A 24,683-nucleotide genomic window follows, 5' to 3' on the forward strand; every position below is an offset into this window, starting at 1 on the left:
TTGAGGGGGAGGCTCCCTGGAAGCAGCAACATGTCCGTCCCTCCCTCCCTCAGCTCCTAGCTCCGTGCGCTGCCTCTGCCCGCAGGCACTGCCCTCGCAGCTCCCATTGGCCATGGTTCCCAGCCAATGGGAGCTGCGGAGCTGGCAGCGTGTGGAGCTAGGAGCTTAGGGAGGGACGTCGCCACTTCTGAGAAGCTGGGTAGGGAGCCTGCCAGCCCTGCCAACTCCTGCCCCCGCCCAGCACCAGTGGGGGTCCCGGGCTGCTCCCACCCGAGCAATCGCGATGCCCCTCAGATTGCCCACTCAGCACCTGCAGCTCCCCCTAGCACCCATGGTGCCCTCTGGGCCATCCCCCCTGCAGCACTCACAGCCCCCCCATGAGCACTTGGGGCACTCCCAAAATTTAGTCAGGGGTATATAGTACAAGTCATGGACGGGTAATGGGCCATGAATTTTTGTTTACTGCCCGTGACCTGTCCATGACTTTTACTAAAAATACCTGTTACTATTACGTAGCCTTATCTATGTGCCTTGTTTCTAAATGGGATTTCAATGCTAATTTCTAAATGGGATGATTTTTCAATGCACTCTATTAGAAATGAGTCTTGTCTACATGTGGACATTCAGGAAAGTTAATCTGAATTAACTAAAGGTGTGAATTTTTGAAGTGGATTTGTTCAACCGCATTAGCTTTTGTGCAAACACCCTAATTTAGAATTAAAGTGGCCTTAATTTGGCTTATTTTAATTCAAAAGAGAATTAAGATAAACCAAACTGAGGCCACTTTAATTCTGAATGAGAGTGTTTCCCCAGGGGCTTAATGTGGTTTAATAAATCCAGTTTCAAATTCACACCTTTAGCTAATTCAGATTCATTTTCATGAATGTCCATGTGTAGACAAACCCAAAGTGACTAGGGGTACGTCTACATGGTAATAAAAACCCATGGAACCAACTCAGTACCAAAGCATGTGCACAAAATTAATGTGTTTTAAGGTCTGTCCAGAATTGGGATGGTTTCCTGAATTGGGGCCTTAACCAGATGCATAAATCCCATTGACTTGTATGGCTGGGGAGAGGGGGTGGGAAAGGGAGGAAACAAAAGCACCCCCAACTTTTAACTGGGCTTCTGTCTATCACTGATCTGTTCACTTTGCTTGTATGCTCTCTCTCTCTCTCTCTCTCCGCCTCCCACCAACTCAACCCCCGGCTCTGTCTTTGTCGTTTTTAGACTATGTGCTGTGGGGACAGGGGCTGTCTTTGGAAAGCACCTAGCTCATTTTGGGCACTCCTGCAATTGAAAAATAAACAGAAGTTTCCCCACAAGCATTTGTTCAGTGAACCTACTCTTGACTTCCAAGTACTTTCATTTGCTTAAAATGAAGAGTTGAGATTCTAAAGCCCAGAGTTTTGCAGAGATGTGATTTTTTTTTTATACAAAACTTTAGTGAATAATCACTGAAAAGCCACAGTTCATATATTTATTTTTAAAAAGTTAAATACATCAGGCACATAAATACATATTTACAATTACTGTACTTGAATCCTGATTCTAGCATCAAACTGGATATAATTTTACCTTGAAGACAGCGTAGATATCAGGTTCTTCTGCAAAAGGAGATTCCTATAAGGTTTTTTTATTAAGAATAACAAACTCACTAAAATTAAAATGCCTTTTGATCTTACCTCATGCACAGGACTGGAATGTTTTCCTTCCATACAGTACATACTCAACATGACTGCACAGTATGGCATATGAGTCTGGGTCACTGAATTACAATTTCTTCTGCCTGCTAACTAAGAGGATTTACTTCCACCAATAAAGAGAGTTCCAAATTCAGTATTGAGAACATCATCAGGAATCATATCATCATCCATGAATTCATCTCCAAGCTTCTTCCACCAAGGCCAGCGAGTATATTTCAGCATGGTATTATGGGATTGTCTGGCTTTGCATGCTACAGGGACTGACCGACTCATAAAGACATCAAGATCTTTTTCTGTGGCCTCCATGAGACTTGGAGCAGCTGTAACAAAGAGGAAAACTGGTGTAATTCTATCTGTGGAAAAAGAAAGACTAGCATAGGTCATTATACTTGGCTCTGTGCTCCTTGGTGCACAGGGTGACCTCTACTGCAGTGCTTTCAGTGCACCCCAATACCTGCATCATCTCTTCCTGTTGGTCCCACCACAAACTAAATCTCTGTGCATACAACAGTTGCTGGTTTCCTTGCTTGTGTAGTACTATTCTACAGTTACAGAGTAGGTGGCAGATCTAGCAATATTATTCAATAACTTACTAAATTTTGCTCCACCTGGGTGCTAAGTGGTGTCTAGACTGTATTATTCTAACCCTCTGATCCCAGATTGCCTTCCTGGGCCACACCAGGACAGAAGAAAAATCCTACTTGTTCTCATTCAGGTGAGCCTACCCTCCTTGCCCAACGCATGACACCCTCCCATCCCAGAATGGCCCTAGCTCAAAGTTTTCAGCCTCTAAAGCGCCTCACCAGTAGGGATGGGGATGCTTCCACCATCAGTCCATTTTTGACAAACAGAATGAGGAAAAACAAAGTCATCCCCAGTTCTGCAGGGAAGATGACTATGCAAAGATCCTCATCCTTGGTGACTTAAAAGCAACAGAGATGGCTCTGTGAAAGGGCTGTCATAAAATAACAAAGTAAAGCCTTATTACAAATATGTTAGACATCAGCATTATGAACAGAAGGATAGGGCATGTCAATGTACTTCTAGTAATGCATGTCAATGTACTTAACCCATAGGGACATCTAAAAATATACTACTTGTATATATCGGAGATTTCAGTTTTGAAATGTGCTTTCACCATTATTCATGGTATAATCCTAATTTTCTCTACATTAGTTTTGTGACGCTGGCAAACCAGGTGCCAGCTTAGGTCAAGGCCCTCAGGCCTCACTTGAATACTGACAAACACATAGCTGGGATCAGTCTGGTTCACCTGTGTGTTAGTATTGTTAAAATAGGTATTAGAATTATAAGAATGTACTTAGTGTTTAGACTTTTTGAATGCTTGTAAGATGCGGCATGCATTAATCCAGGGGCAGTCAACAGGCGGACGATGGGCTAAATCTGGACCGCCAGATGCTTTTGAATGGACCGTTATCGTTCTTGTTATTGAGGTGTAAAAATATAGACCTTGACTATACCTTGACCAAGAAATTTGGACCTTGACAAAAAATAATTGACTGCCCCTGCATTAATCTCACTTATGACTTCCGTATCCCATATCATAAGGTAATATCTTAGCATTTGCATTGTAAGCTTCGGTAACTGTGTAAATCACCAGACAGGAGAGACACATTAACTAGTGTGAAATACTAGTCTCCAACAAAAGGTGTTAGGTTCTGCCTAACAAAGAAGGCCCATCAATACCAGACAAACTGTATAGTGGAACATCAGAGGACAAAGGAATTTGACTGCTCTCCCCACTGCTGCATGAAGAGAATATGCGCAAGTAAATTTCTCCCATCAGCCGAATTTGCTACTCGATGCAGCAGCGGGGAAGGCATAAAAACCCCCAACAAGGAACTGTATCTCTATTCTTCTTGGACTCCTGAACTCAAGATTTCTAGGCTTAAGCAAGGAATCCTCAGCTGTTAGCCTGGGTTAACCCTAAGGGACATACAGAGCTTGCTTATTATACAAGCTTCTATTAGAGTATGTCTACACTACCCACGTTACAGTGTGGCCACCGCAGCACTGTGACGTGGGCAGTGTAGACACACTTTATCGCTGGGGGAAGCACTCGCCTGGTGATTTAAAAAAAAAACAAACCACCTTGAATGAGGGGTGATAACGCCGGGAGCTGAAGCGCTGTGTATACTGGTGCTTTTCAGTCACTCGGGAGTGTTTTTTCACACCCCTCAACGACAAAAGTTTTTCACTGAAAGTGGCGGTGTAGACACAGCCTTACTTTTTGAAACTTAAGTTTGGAACTCATTTGTGTGTGTGTGTATATATGTTTACCTGCTTTAACCTTGTAAAAACTCTCTTATTTCCTTTTCCTATATAATAAATCTTTAGATAGTTTATTATAGGATTGGCTACAAGTGTTGTCCTTGGTGTGAGATCTAAGGTGCAATTGACCTGGGGTAAGTGACTGGTCCTTTGGGACTGGGAGTAACCTGAATATTGCTGTGGCCTTGTGTATAAGGGACCATTTATCACAAAGGTAAGCTTACCTAGGTGGCAAGATAGATTGGAGTCAAGGGGCCAGTCTGTGACTCCATGATAAAGGTTGTTGGAGTATATGAGGAGTTTACATTGATAATTGGTCAGTGAAATCTACACGAAATCCCAGAACTCACAATCAGTTTGGGATTTGTGCCCTGTCTCCTAACAGTCTGCCCTTAGTTTGGTACCCACGCTCTTGAGCCGCAGCAGGATAGCTTGGCAAGTTTAATCCATGTAGTGACCAAAGGAATGAACCTAGAGACAGGCACATACTCATCAACAGCTCCATGTCGGTGTTGACCTGAGCCAGTAACGCCTCTCTGCGCTGTTCCGCTCTGCGATCCACACTGCTCCTGAGCAGGTACTGTGCCAGCTTTTCCTGGGCCTGCCGATGTAGTTCCTTACTCATTTCTTCTGCCATTTGGGGAGCCTGGAGGAAAAGAACATCTGTCACTGTTAAGGAACGGTTATCATTTTAAATCCTTTGTGGGCAGATTAATTGTCCACAGAACAACACTTGCGTTCCTCGTCTGTTTGTAAATTTAATAATTCTGCTTCCTTCTAAGTTTTCTCTGCAAAGTGATCCATCGTCAAGCAGATACAGTTTTCCACTTAGGCTTTACTTAACCTGTTTTATTACATTAATGGTAAAAAAATGATCCTAGTATATTCCTCTAAGACAAATAAGCAGGTTTAATATGCACGCAGCTCACATGGGTTATCCTGAGCACTCCATACATTACTGCATATATTTAATCCTAATGCACTACGGTGGGTGGGAAATGCAGAGCTACAAAAGAGACACACCGGGTGCAGTCTGATGTAGTCCTCCAGCTTTTGCTGCAATGCTAGTTTCTGTGCACTGGTGAGTTCCTGGGGTTCCTTCCAGGGGGAGAGAGCCTTCCGTTTCCTTTGACATTTCCCCAGGAATTTATGAGCCTGCATGAAAGAAGGTATCAGAGTATGCCATTTACAGGTTAAAGGCTTGTTTTCATGCATCTTTTAAAAAAACCTCCAAAGAAAAATGTCTCAGCACTGCAGCTAGTAAGGCGCGGCTTTCGATTTCACAGTGCAGAGGCAGTACGAGAGGGCATGATCTGACATAAGCCAATAACTTATGGTCAGTGTCACTGCTTATACGAGCTGCATAGAGAATCCGCCTTCGTTCCAAAGTAACAGCTCTTCCCACTTTTTCATATGGACTGCACTGCATGTTGCAGTTTACACAGGGTTCTTAACAGCTGATGAAGTTTGGGGCTCTGCTTTGAGTTGCCTGATTTTTGACTATTTTAATATTTGGTTGCTAAATTCTGGCCAAGTTGTCATTTCTAGAAGTAAACACGTTGAGCCTCATAAGGAATTGCAGTAATCCAGTCACTCCTGTCTAACACCAGTACCGAGTTCAGATACTTACTGCTCTCTGAATGGTGACAGCTGCCTTATGCTGCTTAAGAGATTGTCTTTGTTGATGAACTTTTCTCCTTGTCCTATATCCCCTCCAGTGTCTCTGGATAGTTAATGCTGCCTTCCCCTCCGTTTCCTGAATGTACCTATCTACCTGACCTAAGGAGGTGACAGAAATTCATAGTTATACAACTGTGGCTGTGATTTCACAAGCACAACAAGGTTTGGCTTTTCAGTCCTTGGAGGAGAAGCCACCACTGAAAAGTCAGGCATTGCAGTAAGTAGCAATGGTGGAACAGTAGGTGGCACTCTTTCTTCTGAACCAAAACCTCAGTACACTAATCACGGACACTGGGCTTCTGGAGGTACAGTTCTCAGCATAGACATACCACTGCTGTGGGATCTTTAATGAACCCAAAGGGACAGGATCTCCCTTTTACCTCACACCTCTGCAAAGAGAAGCGATTTCAAGCCACCACATCTTTTGATTACCGAGAATTTGAAGAGTTTAGGCTGTTCTCCACCAGGCACTTTGGTCATAAAAAGAGATGGACATGCGAGACTGAGAAATACTTTTGTTTGTATGAAAGACGGTTTTAAGGAAACCTGAGCCCTTAATGCTTTTGATACAGTTCAATATAAATCCTACCAGCATGGACTATTTCCAGTAAAGTCAGTTGCCGTTCATGAAAGAGCCTCATGGCCCTTTGTCTCTGAAGCTGCAATTGTTGTCTGAGGGTCTCGTCTTCTTTCAGCCTCTTTAAATGTTGCAATTCCTGTTTTCGTTTAGCTCTGCAATAGACACACATATTAAGAATTGGCCACCTATAAAACTAGCTATGCATTTCAAAGTTGCCTATCACTATCTAGCAGGTGCCATACACTGTACAAAACAAGATTAGTGCCTTTACTGTCTCTGCAAAAGAATTCCCCCCTCCTTCTCTTTAAGGCTGACTTTCTTAAATTGGATAACTTTTGGTGATTGACTTCCAGGAGAAATGCTGACAGGTCGTTCTTCTGCATCAACATGACTGATGGAAGTCTAGGACACAGCGGTATCTTACATTGTGCCTTAAGAGCAGCAAGGCTCTGATTCTTCTTGATCACAAGTTGTAAGGGACATCACAGAGGAGGACGCTGCACTGACAGCTCCCTAATGAGACCCTAAAAGTTTAACCGTAGGGACTAGCAATCCTCATTTTCCCCTCCAGCACAGTCCTGTGGAGAGGAGGGCATTCTCTAAGAGAGCAAGGCCCTGGATTTAAAGCTCAGAACCCTGACAGTAACTGCTCAAGGCTGCCTCCTTTCCCCATCATGAGTTAAAGGGCCACATTGCTATTACACCCCTAATTACATTCAATATGATATTTGTAACTTTACTGTATGTAGCAAAATGGTTTCAAGAAAGGCTGCAATCAGACTGTCCACTGAGGTTTCCAATCCCATGTATCTCTGCTTTAAACGGTCTCTTTGTGTTTCTGATCCAGGAAAGCACACGTTATTTCATGTCTGAACAGTGTGAAATCTCAGGATAAAAAGGGACTCATGGCCTTCTCCTGACAAAATCTTATCCATGCTCTTTTTCTAGAAATCCTTATCAACTCCACTAGTTGGGAAGCCACACGAGTGTAAAGTCTGCCCTCTGATGGATTCCTCCAATGTATGCCTGTTACACTGTCACTGTTGTATGTTATGCATTTGATAGGTTTCTATTATAGTGACTCTCCCCTTTTGTATTACGATGTGTTTTGCAGAATGCTGGCTCTTCATCATTCAGAGGGATATAGAATGAAAAGCCACATCTAGGTTACACAAGAGCACCTCTCACAGGAAAAAACACCCACAGACTGAAACCTAAGCTTCCTCTTACTGGGCATGATTGAGAAGAACTCACTTCTGATCAATAATAAAGGTATCGATAGATACTGATGTAGGCACCATTAACACGGATTTACTTCATTGTAACAAATGTAAGATGAGTTGGTTACGTGACAGCCTAACCAACTTTTAAGGCAGATTAGCATTTTTTTAAAGATACATTAAAACTGAAAAATCTTTCTGAAACCATACCGTTTTCAGAAGCATACAGCTGGCAGATTTTAAGATACCCAACTGCTATTGCATGCGAACCACACTCAAGCTATGAGTTTCAGCCCCAACTAAATTTAACAGATTTCCTGAGATCAGAGCTTTCATAAAACTCCATAAATATAGTTAAGCCCTGAATTCACAGCCACAGCTGCTGACTGCTGAAGCACCTCAAGTATGCTATATCGACATTCTAGGATGCTTTCAACCAGCAATGCTGACAGGATTCTAAGCAGTATTCTTACTCTTTGGCATAACAGTCTAGCTATCGTTTTGAATTAGACTGTAAACATTGTGCAGAAGGATTGTATTTTTATTATACTGTGCCTAGCACACTTGGTCCCTGATCAGGGCCTCTATGCGCTACCAGAATAGAAATAATTACCCTCCCTTCTGATCTGAAACTAACACACACAAAACCGAGAAACTGCTTCAACAAATGACCTAAATTTAATATTTGCAACTACTAAAATGCTTGCACAACAAATGTAGGCAGCTAGAGATCCCATCGTTCCTCTTGGCCTCCCTTCAAGTTAGGGCTAAACTCGGACTGTTAGCTTTTGGGGGTCGGGTGCCTGATTTGTTCATGAATACTGGCCCAAAGTGGCCAGTAAGTACTTGATGGGAGTAAGTGCGGGAGCCAACATAACCAGAAGCATTCCATCCCCAGTGAGGCCATAGAGAAGACTCGGGTTCCATGGGTTTTGGCGGTCTGGCTGGGCAGGAGCAGAACTAACAAAGCAGCTCTCTGTGGCATAACCCCTCAACTAATCCACAGGCAAATACCCATGAAAATTTATGTAGCCTCCATCAGTATAAACTCTTGTGGGTTCCTCTCCTCCCTCAAAAGGTGGGTTTGGCTCAGGTGTGGAGGAAGTGATAGTGTGAGGGAGCTGTGCTGACAGGCAGGATGTGTGTGTGTGTGGGGGGGGAGGAGTGTCACCGAGAAGCAGTGTAAAGTGGGTGGCCCTCCACAGATGCCTTGTTATCTGTGATTTCATAAGAATGGCCATACGGGGTCAGACCAAAGATCCATCTAGTCCAGTATCCTGTATTCTGACAGTGGCCAATGCCAGGTGCCCCAGAGGGAATGAACAGAACAGGTCATCATCAAGTGATCCATCCTCTGTCACCCATTCCCAGCTTCTGGCAAACAAAGGCTAGGGACACCATCCTCCATGAATTTGTCTAGTTCTTTTTTGAACCCTGTTATAATCTTGGCCTTCACCACATCCTCTGGCAAAGAGTTCCACAGGCTGACTGTGTGTTGTGTGAAGAAATACTTCCTTCTGTTTGTTTTAAACCTGCTGCCTATTAATTTCATTTGGTGACCCCTAGTTCTTGTGTTATTTCCCCACAAACTTTGGGACAGCCACACAGTTGAGGGCAGAGGTAAATACCTTCCAACCCAGATGAAATGGCAAATCAGAGACTCTGTTTTCACACCTTGTCTAGGATTTAAGGAGTGTTAGAATGTGGTAGCTAACACATTTCAAAAGTCTAGCATAGACTTTAAAACATGCTAAACTGGTTGAATTAAAGCCTAGTGGGGAATCTCAGTTTTAATTCAATCACTTTAGCATGTTAAAGTCGATGCAGCCTTGTCTACACTAGACTTTTCAGATGTGTCAGTAAGAATGTATTACCTACCACAAGCGAACATCACACCTTAAATCCCGATCTAGCCAGATAAGAATGACATTGATTTGAGCTTCATTCTTTGTGAGCAGAAACAAGAAACCAGTGTGGGGAGCGATAGCTCAGTGGCTTGAGCATTAGGCCTACTAAACCCAGGATTGTGAGTTCCATCCTTGAGGGGGCCACTTAAGGATCTGGGGCAAAAAATTAGTACTTGGTTCTGCTAGTGAAGGCAGGGGGCTGTACTCGATGACCTTTCAGGGTCCCTTCCAGTTCTATGAGATAGGTATATCTCCATATATTAAGTGTCCTAGATCTCATTCTATGGTTTGCTGGAGGGACCAGAGATACAGCCCTTAGCAAGTCAGTTTGTTACCCTTATTGTTTCTTTTTTTCCATCTGAGAAATGTCAGGCATATTATACAAAATGTGTATAGGAACGTACAGTGCTTTGTGTTTTTTTTAAAAATATCTGGATGTTCATTAAGCCCAAGGAGATGTACTTACTGCAACTAGAAATGGATGGTGAAGACTAAATAATCCAACCCAATGAGGTAATCTAGTGCTCAAAAAGACAGAGAAAACTCTGACATTGTGGACATTCCATATGTTGCTACTATGTGTTGCAGTTTGTATAATTCATAACTGATTTATACATCTTTAAATACAGTTAAGAACAATATTGTGTGCAATTTTGTTATGTAGAAAAATCTATTTTGTTTGTTAATATACAGTGTCCTGCATAGCAGTTTCTGAGAGTAGAAACCCTGTTTTCCAGAGTCCTGCTTACAAAGGGATGTTTTTTTACCTGAAACTTCTTTGTAAGGCAGTCACTGCTATAGGAAGCGTCTTTAATCTTTTCCTGGTCTGAAATCCCCTCCACACAGCCTGGATTAAACAAGCTGCTTGATGCAGTCTCTGAAATTAACAAACCAGTTGACAGAATATATTCTCAACATATATAAAACATTTTATTGCTACTTGCTCATTTGGCATAAACTCAGTGTTTGATCAAAACTGACTTCAGTTTTCACTTGCCCTGCAGTTCACTGTTTCCAAATACTTGGGTAGATTTACACTCCCATAAATAAATTACTAGCATGAACCCTATATTTGTTACCAGGGCAGCTGCTCAGTTCATCTGGTTCAATTTTCTATATGTACTACATAAAGGACTTCACAAAGCAAACTCATCAGCTAAAAGTCTTTTTTTTTTTTTAATAAGTGGAAGGCAGCTGGGAAAAATAATCCAGCTAATGTTTGAGTCATAGAACTGGATAGGACCTCGATAGGTCACCTTGTCCCGTCCCTTGAAATAAGGCGGGACTAAGTATTATCTATACCATACATGACAGGTGTTTGTCTAACCTGTTCTTAAAAGCCTCCAATGATGGAGAATCTACAACCTCCGTAGGCAATTTGTTCCAGTGCTTAATTACCCTTACAATTAGGAATTTTTCCTAAAGTCTAACCTAAATCTCCCTTGCTGCAATTTAAGCCCATTACTTTTTGTCCTGTCCTCAGTGGTTAAACAGAACAATCTATCACCTTCTTCTTCAATTATATTTTTACTCAATTACTTTTCAGACTAGAACTGTGCTTTACGATTAAAACAATCGTTGTACAGTTGTAGCCCTTGGAATAACATCTCAGAGATCTGAATGTGTGAATCTTGTTGTCCAGGTGGATAAAACACGTACTTACACTCGTCTCTACTAAAGAGCATCTCTTACTGGTCACTTCTTTTACCTAGGCATTTACATGGCCCCCATCTCTGAAGTATGCAAAGTCTCTCCTAGGTTAGATCTGTACATTCTTTACACATCTCTGTGAGGTAGGGAAGTATTATTTTCCCTAGTTTAGAGAGGGCTGAACTCAAGTAGAAAGACATTAAGTGACTTTCTCAAGGTCACCCAGGAAATCTGTAGCAGAGTTGCTATATGAACCCAGATCTCCTGAGTCCCGTCCAGATCTTAACCATGAAATCATTCTCTCTCTATTTCTTGATGGGCATATATCTTTACTGCTGGCTAACTTAGAAGTGGTAGAGTAGAAAATAAAAAGGGGGGTAATTTAAAAAAAAAGAAGACATGTCTGAGCAAATACTGTTTGGGGCATTTGAAAGATGGGACAAGAGTAAACCCAATAGAAGCAAATATAAATCCACCAAAGAGAAAAGTCTCATTAAACATTCAGCACCTGCATTTCTCCTTTCCTGCAGGATTCTGAGTAAAGAAGGTCTGAAAGTTGATTGAGATTCCTGTCAAATCCTTTGCCAGCCCATTGCTTACTTAGCAGAGTTCTCAGTCCTAGGTGAGAGAGGAAAAAAAATAAGCATGTTACATTGTTAGAGTTAATTTTTCATTCGCTTGCTTACCAAACAGATTTCAAACTAGCAAACATAAAGCTGAATATCAGACAATCAAATCTGATTGTACGTGTGATGGGCTTTGGAAAGGGACATTAAATCAGAGCTAAATATGAGTACAGGCAGTTACCTTTAAGTTTCAATATAAAATGGTTTTCATGAAGAGCTGATGGTATAGACATCACTGCAAAATGTTATACAATAGTTATAGCTTTGTAGGTACAAGTCATTGACTATCTACAGACACATCTATGTGACTGGCAAATAAGTTAAGTTTTTTGTGTCTGATCAGCTAATCTCTGTAAAGTACTTTGAAGATCTAAAGCACTACATAAATGTTAGGTTTTATTACAAGTGCTTTCATGTTCACCACAGTGAAACTGGCTCTTTCAGGACCTGTCACTAACCACTCACATTATTCTTGAATTTTTCTTCCCTGCGACAAGAAGTAGAGAGACAAACCTTTGTAGCGGGTACTGAGTAACTCCACAAGTTGGGGGTGAGATTCTGCCACTGACAGCAACACTTTTGTAGCAGCATTTCCTGTGACAGGATTGGTGGTAGATGAAAGTTTATAAACAAGTTCATCTAAAACAGAGTGAAGGATCTTTTCATCCACATGGAGTAACACAGAACTAACAAAAAGAGAAAAAAAGCAGGAACGTTTGAGGGATGCATATGGCATTCTTCTTCTGAAGCATTGGGCACAAGGCAAGGCGGGATACATGACTCACTTGACCAATGGCCCAACCCAGTATGGGAGCCGAGGGGACTGGATGACCTACTGGGCCTTTTCCAGCTATGTGTTTAGATTAAAATGTAACTCTAGCTCATGTAAGGTTTAAATCTCCTTTAATTATGGCTTTGATCCAAGAATGAAACAGACATTTTTGTATTTAAGACTAAAACAATTCCTAGGGGTTGATCCCTACAAGGTGCTTGGCATTCTAGCTCCCATCCAGCACTACACTTATTCACACGCCATTCACTACTATAAGCATGTAACTATTCTCATCGACTTGAGTGGGATTACACATACACTAAACCGTTTTACTGCAGCGGGACCAGAGCGCTTAGGACCTCGCAGGATTGAGCCCTTAGAGACAATTCTATCCTCAGCTGAACTGCTCCCACTCCTATTGTCAATGGAAGCTGTATTTACATGTCTGAGGGCAGAAATGGGCATTTCTATAGCAGTTTACATGTTTGAAACACTATGCAAATTTAGCTAATCCTCACAATACCCCTCCATAGTAGGTTTAAGTATTATCAGCCTTTTACAGAAGGGTAAACTGAGAAGCAGATGTTACTGACTTGCCCAAGATCCTAAGTAATTCAGGGCATGTCTACACTGCAATAAAACACCTGCGGCTGGCCGGGCTTGCAGGACTCAAGCTGTGGGGCTATCACATTGCAATGTAGGCTGGGCTTGAGCTGGAGCCTGGGCTCTAAGGCCCAGCGAGGGGGAAAGGTCGCAGAGCCTGGACTCCAGGCCAGGCCCAAACATCTACACTGCCGTTTTATAGCCCCGCAAGCCCAAGTAAGCAGACTCAGGCCTGTCTTGGGTATTTTACTGCCTCAGTGGCAGAGCCAGTACTACAACTTGGGAGATATTCCAGTCCACTGGAATCTAGTGCTGTTCCAGGAACTAAAACAAAAAAAAAATTTATATTCACAATAAACAAAGCAATTTAAGGATAGAGAAAACTGCCCATTTTAAGACTTCTCCAGCTGAGTCTGGTAGAAGATATCTTAGGCATGCAGAGACTTTGCTTTTACAAACCCAGTACCAAACTGATCTTTAAATCTAAAATAAATAAATAAATAAAGGAAACTCAATTGAATTCTTTAAAAGCAGCAAACCTGTTGGCTCTCAAAATATTCTGTAACACAGACATCATTGCAGTTGCAGTTTCGACATCATCTGTGATTAGCAACTGCAGGAAATGGTTACTCTGCAGCACTGCAACAAAGGAAAAGGAAACAAAATCAAGAAATAATCAAAGCCAGGGATTTAATGACAGTTCATTTGTAGTTTACCAAACAGACCTATAAAACACATTTCCAAGCAAGTGAAACGAGGGTCACTGGTTTTTTAGTAAATATTCTTTGCCTTTCTAACTTTTGCAGCGAGACAGACTGGGAAAAGGGAATGAGCCCAAGGATTTGTCTATACTGGGGTTTTTCCGCACGGGTGGAAACCTCCTGTGTACTAGTGCAGAAGTGGTGTGAAAAGTTTCAAAGTAGGGTAACTCACACGGGCACAAGTCTTTTTACAGTGGGGCAGAAGCATGGTGCAAAAGTTTCCAGTGGAGAGGACTCCTGAACCTTCACTCTCTTATACCAATTTTATGTCAGGATAACTTCATTGACTTCAATTAAGTTACAATGGAGTGAAATAGAGGCAACATACTAGAGATTCAGACCCACTGTTTTTATTTAATAATTATCCAGTCATTTGTATTTTTTAAACCCATGTGCTGAAATTTTTGTTATTTTTTTTTTAATGTCAAATACTGGGCAAAATCTCTCTGTTACGTTCTGAAGTCAGTGGAATTTATACAGGTATAACCGAGAACTGATTTTTGACCGAGTATAGGCCAATTTCTCAGACGTTTGTAAATTTACCAGCATTGCAGTAAAATGAAGTAATACACTGTAAAGCTTTTTGTGAACTCTGTCTAGGCAATCTGTTGCGCCCATATACAGCTCATTTTAGGACAGAGGCGTGAAAGTTTCAACTATGCATTTATATTAGGAAAAACTCTGATTTTTGTTAATATCTATAATTAAAAATGGAAGCTGCAGGAAAAAAACATGTCCAAATCAACAACTTCAAAACGGAAAGTGGCCTCTTTCTTTTATTTTTGCTTTTTGAATGGCCTAGATTGCCTGTTTCATATGCTTATGCTGCCATTGCATAATGCAGAGGTTCTCAACCTTTTTCTTTCTGATCCCCTCCCCCGCCCCAACATGCTATAAACACTCCATGGCCTGCCTGTGCCACAACTGCTTTTCTGCATAGCCAGGAGATTAAAAGCCAGGGCCAGCGACAGGGGGTAGCAAGTAGGGCAATTGCCCAGGGCCCCACGCCACAGGAGGCCATGCGAAGCTACATTGCTTGGGCTTGGTCTTCAGCCCTATGTGGCAGGGTTTGGGCTTCAGCTTCAGACCTGCGTGGCGGGGCTTCAGCTTTCTTCGCTGGGCCCCAGCGACTCTAACGCTGGCCCTGGTCTCTGGTTTATTTTGGCGGCCCCCCGGTTGAGAACCATGGTTGAGAACCACTGGTACAATGGGTTATTTCAAGAGCTCATTTAAAAGTACATGATAACTGGATAAAACCAGGACACAGACTGGTTTCAGAATCACTTCTGAACCCTTCACTAGTCATTGTAGTTATATTAAAATTCAAAATTTTTCAGTTATTTTAGGATGCAATGAATTTCCAACCCTTTCTCTTACCACACTCTGTTAGCTGAATATGCCCACCAAACAGCCAGCAGATGGCATCAGTTACTGTCCGGAAACACCGCAAAAATTCACTTTTTTCTTCATCCTGAACAAAATAAATTAAATAAATTATAAACGTGGTCGCATATAATCCCAATCTTAGGCCTCTATTTTGTGCTATATCCACAACTCTCAATCAGGATGTTGCTCTGTATTTGATCCTTACTGACCATGGGAGACGCAAGTTATACTAACAAGCTAATCCATAATATTATTAGCTAATATGTTGATTTGTGAATGTTGGATATTGCAGCAATTCATTCAGTTTAATGAGGCTTACGTAGAGAGTACGCCTGATTCTGACCTTATTTACAGTGGTGTAAGCTCAGAATCAGACCGCGTACAGCCAGCACATACAACTTACACAATATTAAGTATCTGAATATCTTTAAGAGCCCTGACCTTGATCTTGGCAATGTGGGGCTGGTACATAAATAGTAGAAACTGTTTGAGTTCTCAGTAGACTGGCAGTCAAATTCAAGGCAAAATAACTCATAATAAGCACTGTGGCAAAGGATGCTGGAATCTCATAGGGCAGGTCCCAAGTGAAGTAAAATGCTGGATCCCACGTCCATACCCCTCCTCAAGAGGGTCCACATCAACTCCCGGCTTCCTCCTCCATCCCCCTGACACCAGATGCTGCAAGAATTCATACTGGACCCTGCCATTCAATCTAATGACTGTAAGGAACATGCAAACAATAGGGTCTCAGGTCTATGAGAGGGACTGGAAGGGTCACTTAGTCATGAGTTGTCTATGCTTGGCGGATTGGGGCTTGCTAAACCCTTTCAGAGTGCGTGGTCAAGGCTGGATGCTCAGTTACGTCTGGACAATATGATTGGAAGTTAAAGTACTGACCAATGGGATAGCTTGTGCTTGCACTCAACAATAAAGCCTGCACAGAAGTGTGTGATTCTGTAGCATGTGGGTTGTGGCATATAATAAGAACTTGTGGACAAAATTACACACTGTGGGTAGACAGAAGTCTCCAGGGATGTTAATCAGGAACCTTTCACAAGCTCTAAATTCACTTAAAAGAATTGAGCAAACAGAATATGTCATACTGCTGATATATAATCATACTCAGGAAGTATGTAGTTTCCAACATAATACTGTACAGCGTATGAAAACTTTGACTAAGTGCAAGGAGTGAGTCAGCCAAAAAGAAGTGTAATATTTAGGGGGAAAGTTCTATTCAGGGAACCCATCAGCATCCATGTGGTTGGTTATTCAAATTATACTATTTGTACTGATCCTAGGGTCTCAGAGTGCTCCTAAAACAGTAGGGAATTTTGCCATGAAATACCCTTTTGAAGTTGCTAAATAGTGGTTACCCTCTAAAATGGGACAAAGCAACACTTTCAGAACTGCCCACTGATTTGGAGTTTCTCAATTTTAGGTGCCATGTCAGAATCAGTGGACACTTTGGGACATTTTGGCCAAGTTCATTTAGAAAGCATATGGCAGAAGAGACTCCGGACCATCTTTCCAAATAGTAACTTCCTCTTCTGAAAATCTGAATAAAGCACTACGAACAGAGCCGTTGCCAAGTCAGATTTAGTCATTTGTGAAGATAAAAGGTAACTCTCATGATTGGCAGACCCCAAATGTGATTGCCCAGTTTTGTTGAGCTGTTTTTGCTTCTCATTTATTATTGCTTTGTTCTCAGGAACAACCCACTCTCAGCAGCCAAGCTCTTCACAGCAACCTCCAGTAACAAACTAGTCCATGCACACACAGGATGGAAGAAATATTCTGTGAGGAAAGTTATTCCAGTTTCAAAACTCCAAAGGTCAGTTATTAACAGCCATGAGAAAAAAGTCAGTTCTGAAAAACATCCTTTTATATTATGGTGTATCTGTAGCAGAACCCTTCTAATTCAGTAGATGACAGGGTGGATAAAAATCAATGATTTAAAAAAAATGATTTTTTAAATTTAAATTGGATTTTTTTGATAAAACGCTTTTTGAGGAAAAAAACCTACCGTATATACTCGTTCATTAGCCCGTTCGTTTATAAGCCAACCCCCCCAGAATGGATAGGTAAATGTAGCAAAAACTGTATGACCCTTTCATAAGCCGACCCTATATTTCAGGGATTGGAAAACCTTGGCTCTCGGCCCATCAGGGTAAGCCGCTGGCGGGTTGGGACATTTTGTTTACTTGGAGTGTCTGCAGGCATGGAGCCCCTCAGCTCCCTGTGGCCGCGGTTCGCCATTCCCGGCCAATGGGAGCTGCGGGAAGTGGCAATGTATTAGATATTCAATTCAATGATTCCATAGAGTTTAAAATCATCAAATTTTGGTGTAGACCCGTTTATAAGCCGAACCCCGCTCTTTGATGCGTCACTTTTTTACCAAAAATATTCGGCTTATGAACGAGTATATACGGTATCTAAAGATAGTTTTAATTAAGATACATTACAGTTCAAAGATATCTCATTGTGGAATAGGGATTATAAATTCTAATTCTATAGTATGAGACAATATATTCATGTAATGTTTAAGAAAAGTTTTGTAACTGAGTTCCACTAGTTCATGGATTAGAGGCCTAATCTTATGGGGTTCCACATGCTTCTGTATAGATTATTTAGGTTAATCTTTCTATATACCCAATGGAACTCAGTGCTCAGTCTAGAAGATACCTCAGAGATGCTTAGTTTTGCAGTTCTTAAACTGTGGATTTGTATCTCCAGAGGTAATATGCTTGTTAACAGCAAAAATGTTTTTAAATAAATAATATATAAAGGTGAGAAATAACAGACCTCAACTCTGTTGTCCCTCTGCAAATATGCGTACACCAAGTCAATCCCTTACCTCTCTCTAAAAGTGCAAAGTTTCAAAAAGTTCAATAAATAGAAGATTGTTGGGGGCAGAATAGATCTGGACAAAGAGAAGAAGTCTGGAGATAAATGTGAGAAGCGAGGGACATATGCTTATTTTGTTAAAATATTATATGTTTGCTGTTGAAGAAAAAAATCCATAATACTTAACGTTGTTGTTTTAGTTAAATAAAACAATTTAAATGTCTGTCTGGTGATGTTCTCCTCCTAATACAGCATGGCAAGAAAATCCTCCAAATATTAATGATTAACCTGTTGAACTGGAGATAGTTCACCTCCCAGTGACTTCATAATATCCGCTTCATTTACCTTTGTTAAATGAAATAATCAAGCAATCATTCATTTTCTGATATAGCTGTAAAACTAATCTGAAAAGTTTTCAAAATAAATCACCGTTTAAAAATGTATAGTGTGTACCTTCTAAAAATGAAAAATACATCTATCTATGATTGTGAAGAATATGTATTAAGGTTATAAAACCAACAAGAATGCACTTTTATGTAGAAAACCATGATTAAATCAAATCCTTCCTGGTAGAAGTGCTTGGAAACATTGTCAATTGGTTACAAAATGTTCATGGTGCTCTCTTAACCAAACAATTGAAATACCTTTATTGCTCGGATAAACCGTGCTTGCAGACGTCTTCCCAAAAACAGGAGGTTATCGACAGCTGAAGGAAGTAATTTATTGTAAAATTCTTCAGGATCTTCTTTCACCTCCAGTCCCACACAACACTGACTGAAAAGAAAGAGCACACAGATCTGAACCTTGCAGGGTCTGTTGGACAAAAGCAAGTGAATAAATGCCATCAGAGACTGAAAGATAGACAACTATTGCAACTAGCTCCAAGATATCTACCTCAAAGGAAAAGAATAATTAGGCTGTTGGAGAGAGAGAATTTGTTATCTATGACAGCGTGTCTTGGCCAAAACCATATCTGGGTCACATTGCCCATTAGCTTTCTGGGACCTGTTCTGATCTGTTCTACATACCCTCAATGCAATGCTAAGATACTATGATACCATTAAAAAACCAGGACAGACAGACAGATTAAAATCAATCTGGAACTGGAGGCAAGTTTTGTAAACCAAAAAATACCATGCAAATAAAAGCACAAATTCACAAATAACTGGGGGGATACTTTCTGCAACCTTCCTCTTTTTTAAGACTGTGGGTGAGCTAGGAATCAGTATTACAGGTCTACACTTTAACCCTCATCCAGTATTACTGTTTTGGGCATCTTTGGAGGAATCTTTTTAGAAATAATTACTGTCATATAGTCACACAAGTGGGCATTTTTTTTATTCCATGCTCTTCACTAGAGCTGGGCAAACAGAGGAAAATTATTCATGACCATTTTGTGAATTTTGCTTTGAAATGCACCTCCACCTTCTTGTGTGCAACCCTTTTTGTTAGTTTTCCATGAATATTTGTGCAAATGAGTGTAGTTAATCTGAACCGTGCACGGAAAGCCAATGCCAGGTGAACCACTTAGATTCATTTAGTTACAAGAAGACTTGTTTTGTTACAAAATTAATTAATTTTGTCTGGAAGCAGAATCAGTTTATAAAGGTTGGATCATGCAGTCGGAATCAGAAACAATATCATGTGGCTTTGGTGCCTGATCTTGAAGCTTCTAGCAAATTTCTAATATCAAAAACTCAGACCTAGGAGATAATATTAGAGAGACAGAGCTGATCTAAGGACCCCACCGCCTAGGAATTTGCTCCCTACTTAATCCAAAACTTCAGGGTAATTTGCAAGACTTATCATTTGACCCAGAATTTAAAAGTTTGGGGGTGAGGCGGGTAGAGATTGTTTGAAGGCGATTTGAGTTTTAAGTTGCCCGGCTCATTGGTGGTGATTTTATACTAGGTAGGATTATTGCATTTGTGGTATATTTTTATGTGATGCCCAGGGTACTTAGAGTGTATGGATAACATCCATTTTTAAAGCATTTCTACACATCTAAAATAAATAAAGAATTATTTGTCAATGACCCAGAGACTGAAGTTTGATTGCAAGAGCATGTGAACAATTCTGAATAAGCAAGACATTGGTAAAGATCATGATCTACTTGAGGACAATTTATAAACAAACAAGGGTAAATCTGACATATTATTTGTTCCCACCGAATAATCCGCCTAGCACCTTGAAACACAATGCAAATCAGTTAGGCTTTGCCTGACCTCTCTCTGCCCTTGACCGCTCCCTGCACTCTCACCCTGACATTTTCTGCGCAACAAGCCTTGTTTTGGATGTGAGTCAGTGTAGAACAGCTTGAAAAGAAAAAAGTGAGAGGAAAGATGTGAAGGAGAACAAAAATAAAACTTTACCGCTGCTTTTCATTTTACCTTAGTATCTCTGATAGCTGGGCAGCAGTAGCCCAGCCCCCAGGCAGTCGAGAGTAATCTTGTTTAAGGACCAACATACAGTATTGAACAAGATTATAATAGTAGAGGTCCTGTTTAATTTTCTGTGATTCTTTACTTCCCAAAGATGTACTATTTAAAATTTCTGGGGGGAAGAAAGAGGAAAAAATTGTGCATATGTTTCTGATCCATAAGAAAGTTATTTTTCAAAACATAAAAGGCTGAGTATAAATATACATCTGAGATCAGTGTTGTTAAAAAAAAAAAAGCCCAGTAACAATAATGTAAAACATACTTTAAATGACTATAATTTGTTAACTTGTATGGTTACAGATACTATATCTAATTAAAGATCATATTCCTGCTTTCTAGTTACAGATTTAGAAGAGTGTAGCAAGAGTATATGTATGATCTGGCAGGTAGCCCATATGTATGAATTTGCTAGTCCATGTAAAACCATGATGAAAATCCATTGTGAAAACCCTTATTAACTTGATTATAATAACAGTCAAATTTCAGAGCTGGACCTAGCTCACACACCCTACCCACCGCCCATGTGCAGAAGGAACACCGCCAGGGTAAATCTTGGTGGTGGGTGGGTGGGGGTGTGTGTGTGTGTGGAGAGAGAGAGAGAGAAAATAAATAAATAAGTGAATGTTCGGCTTTTTTTAATGTCACTTCCAGGCAATCATTCCCAGCCCCACTAACTCTGTGCCCACAAACCCTCACAGAAGGGATTTTAACCAGGTGCAGTGTTCCTGCCCACAGTAGCATGGCTTTTGCAGGAACTGTACTGGCAGCAGGGGATAGGCAGAGAAAAAGTCCATAGGGGTTAATCCTCTACTGGCCTGAGGGTTCTCTTCCGTTCAGATCCCAGCCTCATCTGTGGTTCCCAAGTAAATCGTCACTTTAGGAAGATTTACAGGCAGTTCTATGTTACTGATCTTGTGGAGGCTCTGGTGGATATACTCAAAGGAGGGAACAATTTGACTGTCAGTTATATAGGTTCATGAAAATGACTGTCTACACTTCTGCATTCCCTACTTATACCTTAAGAATCAATTATTTACCTTTTAACTTCAACAGCAACACAGGAACATCCCGATCAGAGCTTTCAGTGACCTGAGCGGCCAGTGCCAAAATTCTGGAATCCACAGCTGCTGGCTTCATTTTATATGGGTCAGCTATATTTTAATAAAAGAAGTCAGTAAACAAAAGCAGCTAAGTACAAAACTTTTTAACATGCAGTGCTTTGTAGCTAATATATATCATACCTAGAGTTGTTTAACAAAGGGAGGATCAGTAATGACATTGTGCACAGAAGAGGTACTAGTAAATCTGCATTTGGTATGTATGCACACAGGGCATATTTGATTCACAGGGGTTCTTATAGGATTTTTGGCCAGGGGCATGGTGGAGAACAGGAACAACGAAGAAACAAGATTGAGCTTTTATCTCATCCTCCTAAGACTGTCCTGCTAATCAAACTTTGACCTATTTGAGAGAGGACAAAAATCACTGGGAAAAGCAAATGTATTTTGAGCTTCTAACAGGCTGTCTCTACACATGCATAGTTCATTATTATTGATAGCAGTTATGTTATAGAACACAACGGACTCCCAAGACAATGCAATAAAATGAGAATGTTAAAACTGTTTGGGACAGGGTTAAGTTCACAGTAACTTTCAGCACAGCTTGCCCTTCCTTCATCGTGGGGACTGAGTGGCACAAATGGGGACAGGTGCTACTTAAGAATTTGTTCTCTTAAAATGGATGAATATTGGCACTTGTCCATAAAAAAATTAAGTGAAGGAGGACAATCTTACGGTTAAGGAACTGAGTGGGGACTCAGGGGATCTGAGAATTCCTAGCTCTGCGAGAGAGGTCCTGTGTAACTTTCAGCAAATAATTTAATCTCTCTGTGTCTCAGTTCCCAGCTATAAAACAGGATGAATACTTCCTTTCTCCCACCCTTTATCTATTTTATTTAGATAGAGAGAACCGCATTAGCTTAGGCTGCAAGCCTCTTTGGTGCATGGACTGTCTCTTAATATGTGTTTGTACAATGTCGAGCACATTTGGGGCCTGGAGATGTGTGGGGTCTTGAAGCACTACTGTAATAAAAATAATGACTGTTCTGATGCAAGGAAAATGTGGATTAGATTAATGTTAGGTTAAGCCTCTTGCACTTTTTTAAAATAAATGTCCTGTTATTTTGGGGCTGCGGTCACTGAGAGGTATGGCTTTGTTCCATGAAAAACTGGCTTCATAAATACATTAGAGGTAGGAACACATCTCAAAAAAACAAGCAAAATGGCTTCTGTCTCCTTTCAGCACCTTGCTCCAAACAAACATCTCTCCCTGAGGAAAAAAAACAAATAAAATCCACCCTCTTCTTTATCATGTCTGTACTAAAAAAAAAAAAAAAAAAAGAAAGAAAGTTCCTGGCAACTGTGGGAACAGAACTCAGATCATCCTTATCCAAAAATATGAATGAGAATCTGCCTTACTCCCAGCAACTGGGTAGTTGTCTAGGACACACATTTGGACAATTTTGGCTCTATTCCATACAAAACAGTGGTGACACACGCACACTTAGCCAACTCATTACATTAAAAAAAAGCAGTAACTGGCAAAACAATGATTCTACAGACATAAAATTTAAAAAAGAAACCTTTAGCATTGCAGGTTTATTGTGGGGAAAACTAAAAATAAGATAATGTCTCAAGTCAGGAACGCATGTAAGGCTGAGATCCTCAAAGGTATTGAGGTGCCTACGGCTCAGTTCCTCAAAGTTAGGCTCCTAACTACCTTTAATGATCTGGCCCTAAGTCTTTAGAAACGCTCCTATGTGGGCAGCACATTTCCACCTTCCCCTTTCAATAGACAACCAGCGGGGCATGTGGGTGTCAGCCCGCCTTAGGCAAGGGCAACTCCAATGGATGGCTTGGCTCTCACAACTCCTGCGGCCAGGCTCCCAATGGAGGGGCCCGAGGTGAAATCTCCACCAACCCCTACCCTGGGATCAGACGCAGCTTGGCCTGAAGATGCTGAACCCAAAGAGGGAGACACCTGAGGATCCAAACCCCCTTCCCCCCCCAGCAGCAGGATTAGACAAGGAGGCAGCTCCTCATCAAGCTCCCTTGTGACAAGGCCCAGGGGAGAATAGGGAGATTCCCAAGGGCGGGTGCTTGGCATGAGTGAGCATCGTGCCCTGCAACCAAGAGCCCCAGCTAGGGACTCATGTACCCTCCCCGCACCCGAGGATGCGCGGGTCCCTGCCCCTCCCCCAGGATGGCAAGAGCCCTAGATAGCCCCTCCCTCCAGGAGAGGGGGAGCCCTAAACGGCCCTATCCCATTAAAGTTACAGGCCCCCCGTCGCGCGATTCTGGGCTTCGCCCCGCCTCCGGGATTCGAACCTACGCCCCCAAGGCGGCGCGTCGCGAGCATGCACCTGGGCGCGCTGCCTCCCCCGCCCGACTCTGCCAAACCCGAGGCCAGAGGGTTGTAACGACCGGTCGTGAGCCGCTCCCCTCCCCCCCCAGCTATGAGGTCACAGCGGTCTTTAGCCAACCGCAGCGTACCCCTGCGACTGTAATTTGCATATCCGCGTCCTGAGCCCAGCCGCGCGGAGAAAGGAGCCGCCAGACCTACTCCCACCCTAACCGTCCCTCTGTGAAATCTGCATACGGATGCCTCGCGCCGGGTCACGACCGTGCCGTAGTAGTTTCTGCCCCACGAGTGACGAAAGCATGAGAAGGGCGGAGCTAAGAAGCAGCAGCCAGTAGGGGGACTGGGTGGGCGTTACCCGTTCCAGGCTCGAGCCCTCCCCTCGGAGGGGGCGGAGCCAGGGCAAGCAGCCTCCAGTAAGGAGGCTGGGTGGGCGTGGCCGGTGCTAGGCGGTGCCCCGCCCCCCGGCGGTGAGGGGATGTTCCGCGGCGGCGGGGGCTGCGCGGGGTCCCGATGGTGTGAGGCGGCTCGGGGAGCCGCTATGAACGGGGCGGCCCCTCAGCTCTTTGACCCCAAGGAGCGTGTGCTGAAGCTGGGCGAGAGCTTCGAGAAGCAGCCGCGCTGCGCCTTCCACACCGTCCGCTGTGAGTCAGAGGGTCTCCCGTCGCGCTGGTCGGGGGGGCAGCGGGGGCGGGTCTGGGCGCTAGGTGCTTGACCCTCTGGGAGTGAATCACCTCCCCCACGCCCGCGGGCCTGGCTGGTCATATTTCCCAGGGGAGGTCAGCATCCCCCCCCCCC

General features: G+C 42.3%; 2 protein-coding genes across 7 annotated transcripts in view; one reads left to right on the forward strand and one right to left on the reverse strand.

Moving 5' to 3' along the window:
• Nucleotides 1–1,466: 1,466 nt before the first annotated feature.
• Nucleotides 1,467–24,213, reverse strand: IQCB1 (IQ motif containing B1). 6 transcript variants are annotated; one of them, XM_034785894.1, is made up of 14 exons: nucleotides 24,126–24,212; nucleotides 21,506–21,619; nucleotides 20,418–20,580; nucleotides 18,672–18,801; nucleotides 15,175–15,268; nucleotides 13,576–13,675; nucleotides 12,175–12,347; nucleotides 11,544–11,653; nucleotides 10,153–10,262; nucleotides 6,268–6,410; nucleotides 5,629–5,777; nucleotides 5,022–5,153; nucleotides 4,488–4,644; nucleotides 1,467–2,026 (listed from the first exon to the last, which is right to left on the reverse strand). In XM_034785894.1, exons 1-14 carry the CDS (start codon nucleotides 24,187–24,189, stop codon nucleotides 1,797–1,799), a joined length of 1,869 nt encoding a protein of 622 aa, XP_034641785.1. In that variant the 5' UTR covers nucleotides 24,190–24,212; the 3' UTR covers nucleotides 1,467–1,796. The 6 variants fall into 6 exon arrangements, with proteins under 6 accessions (XP_034641785.1, XP_034641790.1, XP_034641788.1 ...); XM_034785899.1 differs by having other exon boundaries at nucleotides 24,020–24,197; XM_034785897.1 differs by having other exon boundaries at nucleotides 24,090–24,177.
• Nucleotides 24,214–24,313: 100 nt separating this feature from the next.
• Nucleotides 24,314–24,683, forward strand: part of EAF2 (ELL associated factor 2) — a 12,675-nt gene continuing 12,305 nt past the window's right edge. The window contains exon 1 of the mRNA XM_034785900.1: nucleotides 24,314–24,529. Coding sequence (XP_034641791.1) covers nucleotides 24,364–24,529 — 166 coding nt within the window. The 5' untranslated portion in view covers nucleotides 24,314–24,363. The remainder of the gene's footprint in view (nucleotides 24,530–24,683) is intronic.

This window comes from Trachemys scripta, chromosome 11, assembly GCF_013100865.1.
Source record: "Trachemys scripta elegans isolate TJP31775 chromosome 11, CAS_Tse_1.0, whole genome shotgun sequence".
NCBI classification, from domain to species: Eukaryota; Metazoa; Chordata; order Testudines; family Emydidae; genus Trachemys; species Trachemys scripta.

Coding starts and splice junctions, on each gene's coding strand:
- IQCB1 (XM_034785894.1), bottom strand. CDS start 24,189: ATGCTTTCGTCACTCGTGGGGCAGAAACTACTACGGCACGGTCGTGAC. Junction 13,676..15,174: donor TATTCAGCTAACAGAGTGTG/GTAAGAGAAAGG, acceptor CCTTTGTTGCAG/TGCTGCAGAGTAACCATTTC. Junction 2,027..4,487: donor CGACATGGAGCTGTTGATGA/GTATGTGCCTGT, acceptor TCTTTGTTACAG/CTGCTCCAAGTCTCATGGAG.